The sequence below is a fragment of the Hippocampus guttulatus genome, chromosome 4, assembly GCF_054856545.1.
Source record: "Hippocampus guttulatus isolate MCC_2025c chromosome 4, RoL_Hgut_1.0, whole genome shotgun sequence".
NCBI classification, from domain to species: domain Eukaryota; kingdom Metazoa; phylum Chordata; class Actinopteri; order Syngnathiformes; family Syngnathidae; genus Hippocampus; species Hippocampus guttulatus.
In genome coordinates this window covers 2,532,723-2,546,784 of record NC_141264.1, presented here as the reverse complement: position 1 = coordinate 2,546,784, position 14,062 = coordinate 2,532,723, and the positions used below count along the sequence as shown (strand labels likewise).

Genomic DNA, 14,062 nt, shown 5'->3' with positions numbered 1-14,062 from the left:
TTTACTGGTTGTAGCATGGTAACTTTATGAATAAAACATTCGTCACAAGGTGTAGTAATGCTAATGTTAACTGTTGGTAGAAATAATGATGACGTGTGTTAAATTCTTTCGTCAAATTGATAGTAGATTACACATGCATCGTTTTGGGAAGAGGATGTCAAGCCACATCAATATTTACCTGTATTAATGATTACCAGTAAATTAATCTTTGCAGTGTGAGATTGGAAAAAAATACTCTGATGATGCCACATGAGTACACCAGTTTTTGATCCATTTATTTTTTGGAATAAACCTGGAGTACACAGCTGCTGATGTAATGTTCATTGTTAATGCATAGTTTTCAAACATTTACCCTTGAAACATACCTTTGAGTTTCAGAATTCTTGATTATGAATATCAGTCAAAATAGAAAAATGGGTTCCCCTGATGAACGTTTACGGAACCCAACATTAGTTACCATGGTTTCCCATTGGGTAATCCGACGGAACCGAAAAACGGTTACCATGAATTTCCGAAATCCTCAGGCCTGCTCCTGAATTATTTAAATTTTTGCAGCATTTGTTTATCATTGTATGTATATGTTGTTGTTTGTGTTATCATATGCAATTGAATAAGTAGACCCTTTCAGAATTCAAAATTTGGGACTCTCTCAATCCATAATGGCACTCATACTTTTCTGATCAGCGAGTCCCTGGGACTTGCTGCAGGTAAACTGTAAAATTATCACTGAGAGATTACCGCTTTTTCTGCAGTCAGTGATTGACTTCTATGCAAAGTCATTTCTCAACTTGTCTTCCGTGCCATGTCATGCCTGTTGAGTGTTGATTTACTTCATATTAAGAAACTACTGCACTAAAACATTAATTCATAAATGTATACCATATGATTTAATTTTTTTTCTCAGTATAAATAACACGTACCCTGACTGTTCTACTCTTTGAATAAAAACACTTCTTTCAAGCGTTAGGAAGTGCAAGGGGTTATGATGGAGGGTTGTTGCAAATCATGAAGACCTGCCAATAGCATTGTTTTATACATGTCCTCGGCTAGGCCTCAGTTTCAAAATCAGTCCTTGGTCCTTGGCCTTGGCCTCGGAGGCAAGTCCTTGGTCCTTGGCCTTGGCCTCGGAAAACTTCTCAAGTCCTTGGCCTTGGCCTTGCCCCGGAAAATTTTCCAAGTCCTTGGCCTCGGGTTGCCGGTCCTTGGACACAACACTGGTGAACAAGTTATACATCTTTTAAAAGCTGAGTTTCTGGAGATTTGAATGGTACCCTACATGTTACAATTGTCGAATTTGAACTGGAACTTGGGGAGACCTCAAGCTTTGATCCTGTAGTGTTTCCAAATCCTAATCAACATTCTAAATCCATTTTCAAGGCAGATTTTGTGAAGAGAAATTCAGACGAACATAAGATTCGCCTTTTTCTTCTGTTTTCGAACATCCATAGTTCAGTGCCAGGACCACTTACACAGATTCTTGCTGTATGGGAAAAATATTCATGATGATAAAATTTTGAATATTTCAAAAAGAGACCAAAATTATGCTGATACTCCAAATGGTTCAAGAACAGCTACAAATTTACTTTGGCTGCACCTTTCCATAGGAGTTTTTGGCAAAGTTGCCCTCAGTTTAAGGGGATAATTATTCATTAAACAATAGCATTGCCATGTTCATGATCTGCAATCCTAATTTTGACATTAAATAATAGCTGGCTTTAAAAAGTATAACAAACAATTTGATAAATAAACAACAAACAGGAGGTTTGCATCAGATGCATATAATATAAACAAAAGACCATTCAAAAGACAAATTAGAGGACAGTGGAAAATGCGGTGACATCAAACAGCACCTGATTCGATCTCAGATATGCATATAAAATTGGTCAATGTAAATTCCTGCTCAGTATGTGCGCTAAATTTGAATTTCCACACCGTCACATGAGTTGGAGTCTTCTGCATCACTGATCCAGGTCGTTTTTGTTACGTCTGCCTGGCTGATAGTGGCGCTGGCAAAACTCCCTGATCCGACCACATGCTTCCAACATCATCTGCTCTGGAACTGTCACCACAATGCGGAAGAAGTTGGGATATTCAAAAGCCTGTGAGAGGAGAGGCTCTGAATATCACACAGTGGCTGGATTTCTGGCATTTTTTTTCTGACAAAAGTTCTGAAGGTGGGAACTTACTGTTGCAGGCAGACAGAAAACTGACTGCTCGGTCACCAGTCGTTCAGTAAAGTCAACATCACTCTGAAAATCTGGGAAGCGCTCTATGTCAATTCCAATCTGAAAGGACACACAAACAATTAGATGCTCTGTATCTGTTAGATTAGTGGAGGAGATTGTTGGATTTTTTAAAATCATTTCAATCATCTATAACTGCTTCAAACAACAAAGAGTATGCAGAAAAGTGGTTAAGATTGAATGACTGTCTGTCTGTGTCTTATGTGTTGTGTTGTATTATCTTGTTATTATGTTACTATAGGGGTGTTCACACAAAACACATTTGCTCCGGCGCTGCACCGATGTATTTTGTTGCGATATATTTTACACCGGAGCAAATTTTGTGGAGCGTTCAGACGTACAAAGCCCCTGAGCGTATTAGCACCGGCGCAGCGTCGGTGCAGCCCCACTTGCGTTCACACGGCAGTTTCTGCAGCGCAGCAAAACGACAGAAAACAAATGAGCTGTTGTTAGAGGAATCTATGAGCAAAATTGTATCATGTTTAAAGTTTCATTTCATCTGGGCACATCTAAACGTTTGGGTGCGTATCCAGCACCCCCAAATTCCTGTGCACAAAGCCGGAGGGCTGTTGAAGTCCACAATTAGCATGTCAATACGGGTGGGCGATCACGGGGGAGAGGGCGAAACTCGGTCACAAAAGGGGAATGAATAATTCGGGAACAGCGGTTGAACAACAAAAGACGAGTTGAGAACACCCGTCGCGCCCAGGCGACATTGGCCATCCGCAAAGTCTGCAACATGTTAATTCAATGTAGACCAGACAGAAAAGGCGCCAACGTACTGGTGGTTCAATGTTTAACACAGGTAACCAATCACTACTGAGGGGCCAGCCCATGGGTGCGGTATGCAAATATCGGGGGCAGTGTTTTCCTTGTATGTTACAATAAAAGCCTGAATTGGCGGGAAGGGAGCTCGAGTGTGAACGCGGAGCAACTAACCGTCGTTCGCTCTCAGAGATCCGCTTCCGCCGATATTGAAGACAATTTTCCTGTGTGCTGAGTCATTTCTTTAACTTAGTCCGAGAAAATCTCTGACAGCTGTCGTGTTGGTTCTTTTTAAAACATACACAACTCAAGCAACTACTGTACAGTCACGTTCTTCTCCTTTTCGGTCTCCGTGCCTTCTGCTCGAGAGTGACCGCCCCAGAAAACGTAAATCAACGATGACTTCAATGACACTCAGAAAAGCAAACATGTAATGCGCCAAACAGAAAATCAAGAGAGGAAATCACAAAATAAATTATATGGGGCACGGGAGGTTGTGAACACACTACACAAACAACTCCGAGACAGTCCAGTCTCTTACAAAAGGAAAGATGACGTTTGGGGACCACCCCCCCCCCCCCACGTTCTAGTTGAGATGGTATAACCCAAGAGGTGCTTGCTACTGTTACCAGCCATGTCTTGCGTCTTGTTATTAAACAAACACATGACGGAAGTCCGACAGAGCACAAAGCAAGGCATTCTCGCCGTACGTCATCAACTCTTCTCATGTGAGGCTTCTCCCCCCTCGCAAACGAGCATTTGCTCCGGAGTAAATTGTAGCGTTCACACGTACCATTTTACATCGGTGCTGCCCCGCAAACGAGCAAGTTTTTAAACCACTTCTGAGGTGGATGAAATTTGCTCCGGTGTAATCTGTTTTCCGGGGCTACGCCGGAGCAAATTTGCACGTGTGAACGCTCTACTGGCGCAGTGCCAGTGTAGCACTGGAGCAAATCTTGCCGTGTGAACACCCCTTATGACTTCAACATGGCGCCGCGAGAGTGGCTGCCTTTACAGCAGCTCCTATAATTTTTGTTCTTCTACTTTCTTCCTTTCATAACTTTGCTGCTGTCCATTGGGAATTGGATTGGATACAACTTTCTTGTCAAATGTGCCGTAACATACAGCACAGATGACATTTCTTCCCTCTCAACATAAAACAAGAGGAGCCGCTGCGGGTGTCCGCGCCGCTATGAAAAGTAAAGTTAACAAAAAAATGACAAAATAATATAAAACCATTGTCTCCATTGTGAGACAAATAAAGGTTTTCTTATTCTTATTCACAAAATGGCAAAACAAACACTGATGCAAACCCACCAAAATTACAAAAACTGGTGATGGTAATTGGTAACCGGATACAGATAAGGAAGCGTATGAAGTCCATCAACAATAATGGACTTTGCTTCTAAAAACGAAGAACAACCGGTAGTATGTATTCCAGTCAGTCATGGTGTAGTGGTAAATTTGCCTGCCTTTGGTGCACTCAGTGAAGGTACGAATGTGCGAGTGAATGGTTGTCTGTCTCTCTGTGGGCCCTGTGATTAAATAGTGGCCAACTCTGGATGTGGTTCGGCTTTTGCCTGCAGTCAACTGGGGTAGGCTCAAGCTCATCCGTGACCCTGAGCAGGATCAGCAGTATAGAAAGTGAACCCTTTTACGTCCTTGGGATCCAATATAAGAGCGGAGTCAAAACATCCTCCTTTACAGAGATATTAATGCTCAGTTTTTATTGATGCAATTATGTTATTGTTTATTTGTTTATTTTTGTGGTTGTAGTTTGCAGCGATGTGGAACGGTATGGTGTCATACATAAATAATATATCAATAGTATTTTGCTTGCCTCTTTACTTCCTACATGAGAGATTCAGACGAATAAAAATGGGCCTTTCTATTATTCAATGCAGTTCTGCACCACAACCCAACCTAAAATATAACCATTATGATAAGTATATTGTGATATAATATTGAATACCTACCTGACAGTATCTACCAAAAGTGAACATTCTTTTCTCACTTAAATACAGCACTGTACAAATGTCTTGGGCCATGATTACTTTTTTCCCCCCGCAATGTCGTAATGATGAGTAGTAGGCCAATAAGTAGATAACAGACCTCAAACAAGGCTGAACTACAGTATTACCATTCAGCAAACTTTGGTGGTGTGTTAGTCCATCTGGACTCCATGCGGACATGGGTTGCAAAGATGATTCTGGGGGTTAGGTGGTTCCAATGGAAATATACTGTACTTGGTTGCTAAAATGTAATATTTTTGTCTGGCATTCCACAGCAAAGTTTTGCGAATACAGGTATTGGTTCTAAATTAATTTGCGTGAACCCTCTGTATTCTTTGAGATAACACTTTACAAGCTATCGACTGCTGTAAAACATAAAAACAAAGCAGTCACTACGGTAAATGTACCATCATTCTGGCAGAACAGTTATTTGATTAAACTGAATTCTGATACAGTATGTAGTACTTTACTTCATAAATCAGTGCACTAATTTGCAGCGGCAGTCCTACCCATGTGTCATACTGACCATCAAGTACATGGCTCCTGAGGGCAGGATGGGCTTCAAGCCAGGTACGGTGGACAGCTCATTGAAACAAATCTCAGCATTAGACTATGGAAGAAAAAGACACAACGTTACCAGACACAGAAGAAGACTTGGCAGTGGAACAAGGAAGTTCAGGAAAGCATACAACGGGCACCAGCCAAACAAGTTAGGGCTTCATGTCCATTTCTAGTAATATGGTCTCCTCTTAGCCATCATGCACCATTCAAAACGTATGCACACACACACACACACACACACACACACACACACACACACACACACACACACACACACACACACACACACACACACACCGCAAAAAAACACTAAAATCAAATTACCATAATTTCCGGACTATAGAGCGCACCTGATTATAAGCCACACCCACTACATTTTTAAAAGAAAAACGATTTTGTACACACACAAGCTGCACCTGTCTATAAGCCGCAGGTGCCCACATTGTAACCCGAGATATTCACAAAGAAAGACGGTACACAGAAAGAGGTTTCAACGTTGAAAAACATACCTTAACTTTTCTTTGCCTGTATCGCGGCAGTAAAACAGCACTCATTCAGCTAGTTTAAAAAAAAAAAAGGGCACCATTCCCTGCCGTAGCAGTCAGTCAACCATTCCTTCGTTAGGCTTTCTACTATCCACGCTTTCGTGCCACCTTTCACGACAATGTCTTTCTGGAGGTTTTCTATTGGCATATGTAAGCAAGCGAACAATACTATGTGTACAATATTTGATCATTTTTGGACGGTTGGACGGGTGTACACCACTGCCAATACAGTGAACAATAACCCCACGAAGCTGAAATTTTGCAAAGGATGTCAAAATGGGTCAAAGTTCAAAATGTCCCCTGCTGGACAGTTTTTAACATTACAGTTGGGATATCTTATAATGATTTTTTATTTTTATTTTGTTTAACTATGAACGACATAGAACACCAAAATTTGGCAGATTGACACTCATTATAAATGCAAATTTTCAATAGACTGTAAAACTGGTGATTTATCATGCATTTCATGTAATTCCCGCAAAAATCACTTCGCTGGCGACCCAGTTACAGGATGAAAAAGAAAATTATGGATTTAGAGTTTTTCACTCTTTGTACACCAGATGGCACGAGTGAGACATGAAGACAATCTGGTTTGTTGAAAGAGGTCTCTGTGCGTCTGTCTATGGATGTGTTCGTATGTGCGCGTCACATGGAACAGTTCTGATCAAAGACTCTTGATGAGACTCTATGAGGTTTAAGCCTACATCTGAATATGTGCCAGGCAAGACTCTCACTGTAGCTGACACACTCTCCCGTGGCCCATTACAGTGTACAACAGAGGTAAGTGACACTCATTCCGATGTAGAGTGTTACATTGCAGCCATCATCGGTCCGGCATGCCAGCCACACCACAAAAGCTTGAGGCTATAAAACTAGCCACAGCAGTTGACAGTAACTTGAAGGTGCTACTGCAATATATCAAGTAAGGTTGGTCAGATTATGTAGGAAATGTCTTTATTGCCATCAGAGACTATTATCCAGTTAAATGTGAACTGTCAGAGTGCAAACTATTGTCACCAGAGGATGTCGCATATTAATTCCCGCCCCTTTGAGAGGTGACATCTTGGATTGGATCCATGATGGACATCAGGGCCTAACCAAATGCAGGGAGCGGGCCAATGCATCCGTGTGGTGGCCCAGAATCTCCACTGACATCAAACTGAAAGTGGAATCCTGTCAAACGTGCCGTGAGATGAAGCACACTGAGCGTAAGGGGCCCCTCATCTCAACTCCGATGCCTGAAAGACCTTGGCAAAGACTTGCAATTGACCTTTGTGATTACAACAAGTACATCTACCTTGTAGTGTCAGATTATTTCTCCAGGTTCATCGAGATACTCCATATGTCAACAACAACTGCCTCACAGGTCATGCTGAAGCTGAAATCATTCTTTGCTTGTTACGGCTGCCCAGACCAGATAGTTTCGGTCAACGGACCCCAATTTCCATGTGACGAGTTCCAGAAGTTTTCCTGTGTCTTTGACTTCCAACACATTACCATATTGGCCCGAATATAAGACGGCCCTGATTATAAGACCACCCACTTTTTCAAGACTCGAGTTTGAAAAAAGACTTTTTGAACACCAAATTAATTTTTATAAAGACATTTTTCTTCTCTTTTCTTTCTTACCGCTATTTTTTATTTTTCTTCTTCGTGCTACCGCTATTTTTATTTTTATTCTTCGTGACTGGGATTCACTTTGGCCTGGGGAGTCAAGTTCAGCATTCGCTTCAATGATATCCGGTACCATCTAGCGTCATGAATGGGTTTAATGTCTAGACCCTGAATATGAGACGACCCCCACTTTTTCAGTCTTATTTCAATGCAAAAAACACTGTCTTACATTCGGGCCAATACAGTATGTTACTTCAAAATCTTTCGTTTTTTTTGTGACTTTTTGACCTTATTAAGGTCCTATTTATCCTGTCCAACATTTTTTTCACTCTCTCCCTGTAATATTTATACGCAATACACAATGTCGGGCATGTATAGAGTTATACTCTAACTCACAGGTGTCAAACTCAGGTCCTGGAGGGCCACTGTCCTGCATGTTTTCCAAGTCTCCCTGTTCCAACACACCTGATTCAAATGATCAGATCATCAGCAAGCTCTGCGGAAGCCTGACATTTAACCTCTTCATTTGAATCAGGTGTGTTGCAACAGGGAGACTTGGAAAACATGCAGGACAGCGGCCCTCCAGGACCCGAGTTTGACACCTATGAGTTAGTGACTTAAAAAGAGTCATAACACAGTACTACTTTTGTAATTCAGACAGAAGAAAAAAGCAATCAAAACTGATGTATAGCTAGGTCTGATGCCACTGAACATTTTGATGGGTTGAAAGTGAAAAAATCTTCAATAATGACCTAGTTATCACATCTCAAACGATCATTTTGTTGCAATTCTGCCTTCCCTTTTACCTTGATGAAACGAATGGTATCATCGAAGAAACCTTGAGGTGTGTTGTTGAAGATTCCCTCCAGTGCGCCCTGGACAATGGTGCACGGTCCAAGAATACGTTGGCAAAGCTTGACAAGGCCTTGTCGTATCTGCAAATGTTACACAATGTACAGTATGTTCCTTTTTCGCCACACTGTATATACATGGACAATACAACGTAACCTCACATGACACAGATTTAATATCAGTCACGCGAGGAGCTGTCACGCCTTTCTCTCTGCAATGGAGTAAGATATACAGTGTACCGTGGATACCAGGGCCAATCTATGGATTTGTTACCTGGGCCTTCAGTGGCGATTTACCTGATTTAAACCACATTTGATTAGCACCACTATCATATCTAACCATAAAAAAATACATATATATATTAGAGCTGTCAAACGATTAAAATATTTAATCTAATTAAAAATGTAACTGTCATAATGAACTCAAATTCACTAAAAATTAATCGTGATTAGCCACGCATTTTTGATCGTTTCTGAATTTCCTTTTATATTTTTTTGTCCTATTTTTCCCCATTTTAATGCTCTCATCAACATGGAATCATGAATCAGTTTTCTATGTGCAAAATGCAAATATTTACTGAAATACCAATTTCGATTTTCAATTTTACATGAACATTTTTCACTTGGAGCAGTTATTCACACATAATCTCTCACACAATATTACTGTCCATCAACAACAGTGAAAAAAATATTTAGTCACACAACAGCTGCTTTAACAGCTCTTTTTATGGAATCAAAACAGAGCAATATAACATTATAAAGTGCACATCTTAGGCAAACTAGTACTCATCCTATAGCGGATTTAAACCATGGTTGCATACTTCGTTTTTCTCAAGTGTGCTTTGAACACAGCAGTCAGGCTATGTTGATTCTGTTGGTCCTTCTTGCGCGGAAGTCTCTCTACAGTTTTGTGTAGACATCATTTCGGATGACGACACTTGGTTCGATGACAACACTGGAGACGTTTTATTTTCCCTAGGTCGCTACCACTGCACCGCTGAACTTTCGTTGTCATGTCACCGCCTCAGCGCACCGTCACTGTCAGACGAACACAGAGAAGCTCCACCCGCTACATTTATATGGACATGGAACACTGTAACCTTCCACACAAAATAGTTCCAAACAAGTAACAATCGCGTCAGTGGCATACATTGTGTTCAACAGGCTGCCTGCTCTTTATTCACCAGAGGCTCATTAACCTAGTCTCTTATTTCTCTCCCGAAACAGTGTCTTCTCCCGCTTGGTATATCTTAGCCTTCTCCGCTATGTACAATCTCTGTACACAGCTTGTAATGGAGGCTCTCGCTGGAAATCTGCAGTGGAGTCGTTCGATGCAATGCGAATGATTTCAGCTTGAGTCGAGCTGTGGACAATGTTGACAGGCTTGCATGCAGTAGCCATACATTTAGCTATGGCTTCAGCAAATTTGTTCATCGGCGTGTCATCCATTTTCTTCGCTTTGAAATGATCCATAGCTGTCTGTCTGAGACGAGGGGGCAGAGTACTCACATCAGCTGTGTGCTTGGCCATTAAGTGGTATTTCAGACTCAACGTGCTATGATGATAGCTCAGTTTGCGACTGCAAAACATACAGGTAACTTTGGTCTCGTCAGTGGAGCAATCTGGCAACTTTTTAAAAGTAAACTTTCCATTCATAAACTCTTTAAGTATCCGTTTTCAGTGTCTCGCGCTGCGTGGCTGGCAAAACAAACGTGTGTGGACCTATGCAGCGCGCTTGTTGTTTTGTTTCTGGTTTATTTATAGAGCAACATAACATCCGCTGTGACGTGTGCCGCGTTAATCTCGTGAGTAAAAATTTAATCCCGTTAAGATTCATTTCAATTAATGCCAATAAAAATGCACTAAACTGACAGCTCCAATATATACTGTATATATATATATATATATATATATATATCCAGCGGCTGGATAGCTCAGTTGGTAAGGCATCGGTTTGGCGTACGGGAGACGGTGGTTCGAATATCGCTTGGGGCAAAAAATGAGCACATAACACCATCCAGTGTGGGTCCTTGGGAAAGATCCTTCACGCTAATGCCTACCTCATACAATGATGTGAGACAATAAAATGAATGACATGCCGGCTCAGACGTCGCCCGGCCAAACAAGGTCTGCGTCAGGTGCTGGGGAACCAGAGCACCTTGATGAAAAATGGGCTACTGGAACAAAGCGGAGGTGGGCGAGATGCGATAACATGGCTTTGTTGGAATGCTACTACTCAAGCAACCCTAGTCAGAGGGGTTACATGCAGAGAATGTGGGCTAAATGGTTACTTCGAAACCCACAGTCACGGTTGACCACGAAACAACTAGTAGCTCAGTGTTCCAACATCCACAAACGGCAACTGCTGTCACAACTTGAGATTGATGAGGTACAACTCAGGTTCCATGGTGAAGGGCCCCAGGCTGCCAGATCAGAGGAGGAGGTCATACCAGAGATTTTGAGGCAAGCCCCAATGAATGCAGATGATGAGATTGGGAGGCCAGCCCCAATGAATGAAATGCTGAGCGAGCAGCAACTGACCTGAAAGGTAAGATCATGGCGAGAATGAAAGCTGGGCAACCTCGAAACCGATTACAACGGCTATGTGAAGTACCACCTGAAAGTCTCATGGAAAGTGTGAATGCAGCACTGAGGGCGATCCCTACCGTAACGATCACGGAAACCAATGAGCTGATATACGCTTCAGCATCAGTGATCCTAGAGATGCTTGGCTATAAGAGCAACCATGAGATACGTTACCCACCATGGAAAAGACGGTTGGAGGCAGCTCGGAAAGATGTGAGTCAATTGACGGAGGCCCAGAGAGGTGTGATGAAAAGGCCGATACCCGAGAGGTACATCCAGATGACCATACCTGAAGCACTCGAAACTGCCAAACAAAGGCTCCAAGCCTTGTCCAGCCGCCTAAAGCGGTACACGAAAGAGAATGAGGCCAGACGAATAAACAGGCTGTTCACAACACAACCTGCGAAAGTGTACGCTCAGTGGCAGGGTCCTAACAACAGAGCTGACCCACCAAGACTGGAAACTGAAAGGTACTGGAAAGGCATATGGGAGAAGGAGGTTGCACATAACAGCAGTGCACAATGGCTGGTGACCCTGAGAGAGGAGCACAGCAGCCTCCCTGAACAGAACCCAGTTACCATAACAGTGGCAGACATACAGGAAAGAGTCTCAGATATGAAGAACTGGACAGCACTCCATGAGCACCTAGCAGCACAAATGAACCAGCTGCTGAGGGATGGGACTCACCCAGGATGGCGAACCAAAGGGCGAACGATCCTGATCATGAAGGATCCCTCAAAGGGTGCAGTCCCACCCAACTATCGGCCGATAACCTGTCTCTCCACAACATGGAAGCTCATGTCAGGCATCATTGCGGCTAAGGTAAGTGGACACATGGATCAATACATGAGCGAAGCACAGAAGGAAACCAAACATCAGCTCCTGGTTGACAGAACAGTAGCACAAGACTGCAGGTCTCGACATACCAACCTGTGCACAGCCTGGATTGATTACAAGAAAGCCTATGACTCGATGCCACATACACGGATCACTGAATGCTTGGAGTTGTATAAGGTGAACAGGACCCGAAGAGCCTTCATTGCAAACTCGATGAGGATGTGGAAAACCACACTTGAAGCCAATGGCAAGCCACTTACCCAAGTGTCCATCAAATGTGGCATATACCAAGGTGATGCACTCTCCCCACTGCTGTTCTGCATAGGACTGAACCCCCTAAGCCAAGTAATCACCAAGACAGGCTATGGATACCGCCTCAGAAATGGAGCTACGATCAGTCACCTCCTCCACATGGATGACATAAAGCTGTATGCTAAGAGCGAAAGGGACATAGACTCCCTGATCCACACAACCAGGATCTACAGCAGCGACATCGGGATGTCATTCGGGCTTGAGAAATGTAGTCGGATGGTGACTAAGAGAGGAAAGGTAGTCCGCACTGAAGGGGTCTCACTCCCTGAAGGAACAATAGCAGACATTGAGGACAGCTACAAGTACCTCGGTCTACCACTAGCCAATGGCAACCTCGAACTGGCAACAAGGAAAGCGGCTACGGCCAAATACCTCCAGCGAGTGAGGCAAGTCCTAAGAAGCCAGCTCAATGGCAAGAATAAGACCCGGGCAATAAACAGCTATGCCCTGCCAGTGATCAGATACCCTGCAGGAATAATAAGGTGGCCAAAGGAAGCGATTCAGACCACGGACGTTAAGACCCGAAAGCTCCTAACCATGCATGGAGGGTTCCATCCCAAATCCAGCACCCTGAGACTGTACGCAAGCCGAAAGGAAGGAGGCCGGGGACGAGTGAGTGTGAGAGCCACTGTCCAGGATGAAACATCCAAGCTCCATGAATACGTCAAGGAGAAGGCTCCAACGGATGACGTACTCAGAGAATGTCTCAGACAATGGGGAACAGAGGAGGAGGTGCTGGAAGAGAGACCATCATGGGAGGACAAGCCTCTACACGGGATGTACCACCGGACCATAACTGAAGTGGCTGATCTCAAGAAGTCCTATCAGTGGCTAGAGAGGGCTGGCCTGAAGGACAGCACAGAGGCACTCATCCTGGCTGCTCAGGAGCAGGCCCTGAGCACCAGAGCCATTGAGGCCCAGATATACCACACCAGACAAGACCCAAGGTGTAGGTTGTGCAAAGAGGCACCTGAGACAATCCAACACATAACTGCAGGGTGTAAGATGCTGGCAGGGAAAGCCTACATGGAACGTCATAACCAGGTGGCTGGCATAGTCTGCCGAAATATCTGTGCGGAGTATGGACTGGAAACCCCAAGGTCAAAATGGGAAACACCTCCGAAGGTGGTGGAGAATGACAGAGCGAAGATCCTGTGGGACTTCCAGATCCAGACTGACAAGATGGTAATGGCGAACCAACCAGATATCGTGATCATAGATAAAGGGCAGAGGAAAGCCATTGTAGTGGATGTAACGGTCCCAAGTGATGGAAACATCAGAAAGAAGGAACACGAGAAACTCGAGAAATACCAAGGGCTCAGAGAGGAGCTGGAGAGAGCCTGGAAGGTAAAGGTGACAGTCGTGCCTGTGGTGGTCGGAGCACTCGGGGCAGTGACCCCCAAACTAGATGAGTGGTTGCAACAGATTCCAGGAACATCGGAAATCTCAGTCTAGAAATGTGCAGTGCTGGGAACAGCAAGGATACTGCGCAGAACCCTCAAGCTTCCTGGCCTCTGGTAGAGGACCCGAGCTGAATGAGGGACGGACACCACCCGAGGGGTGAGATGAGATGATTTTTTTTCAGGTATATATAAGCGCCGATTGCTCTCGGACTGTAAGGGAAGCTTCCCCTAAAATGTTAAAGAATAAGTGATCAAATATATGAATGTAAATTTCATTGTGTGTACATGTCATTGACTAAATATGCGCTACAACTGCTCAACTTTGTTCTGAAT

General features: G+C 43.5%; 1 protein-coding gene across 1 annotated transcript in view; it reads right to left on the bottom strand.

Annotated features, from left to right (window-relative positions):
* Nucleotides 1-250: 250 nt before the first annotated feature.
* Nucleotides 251-14,062, bottom strand: part of tat (tyrosine aminotransferase) — a 35,734-nt gene continuing 21,922 nt past the window's right edge. Inside the window, exons 9-12 of the mRNA XM_086109057.1 lie at nucleotides 8,547-8,675; nucleotides 5,547-5,630; nucleotides 2,187-2,285; nucleotides 251-2,099 (exon numbers count right to left, since the gene is read on the bottom strand). Coding sequence (XP_085965183.1) covers nucleotides 1,959-2,099; nucleotides 2,187-2,285; nucleotides 5,547-5,630; nucleotides 8,547-8,675 — 453 coding nt within the window. The 3' untranslated portion in view covers nucleotides 251-1,958. The remainder of the gene's footprint in view (nucleotides 2,100-2,186; nucleotides 2,286-5,546; nucleotides 5,631-8,546; nucleotides 8,676-14,062) is intronic.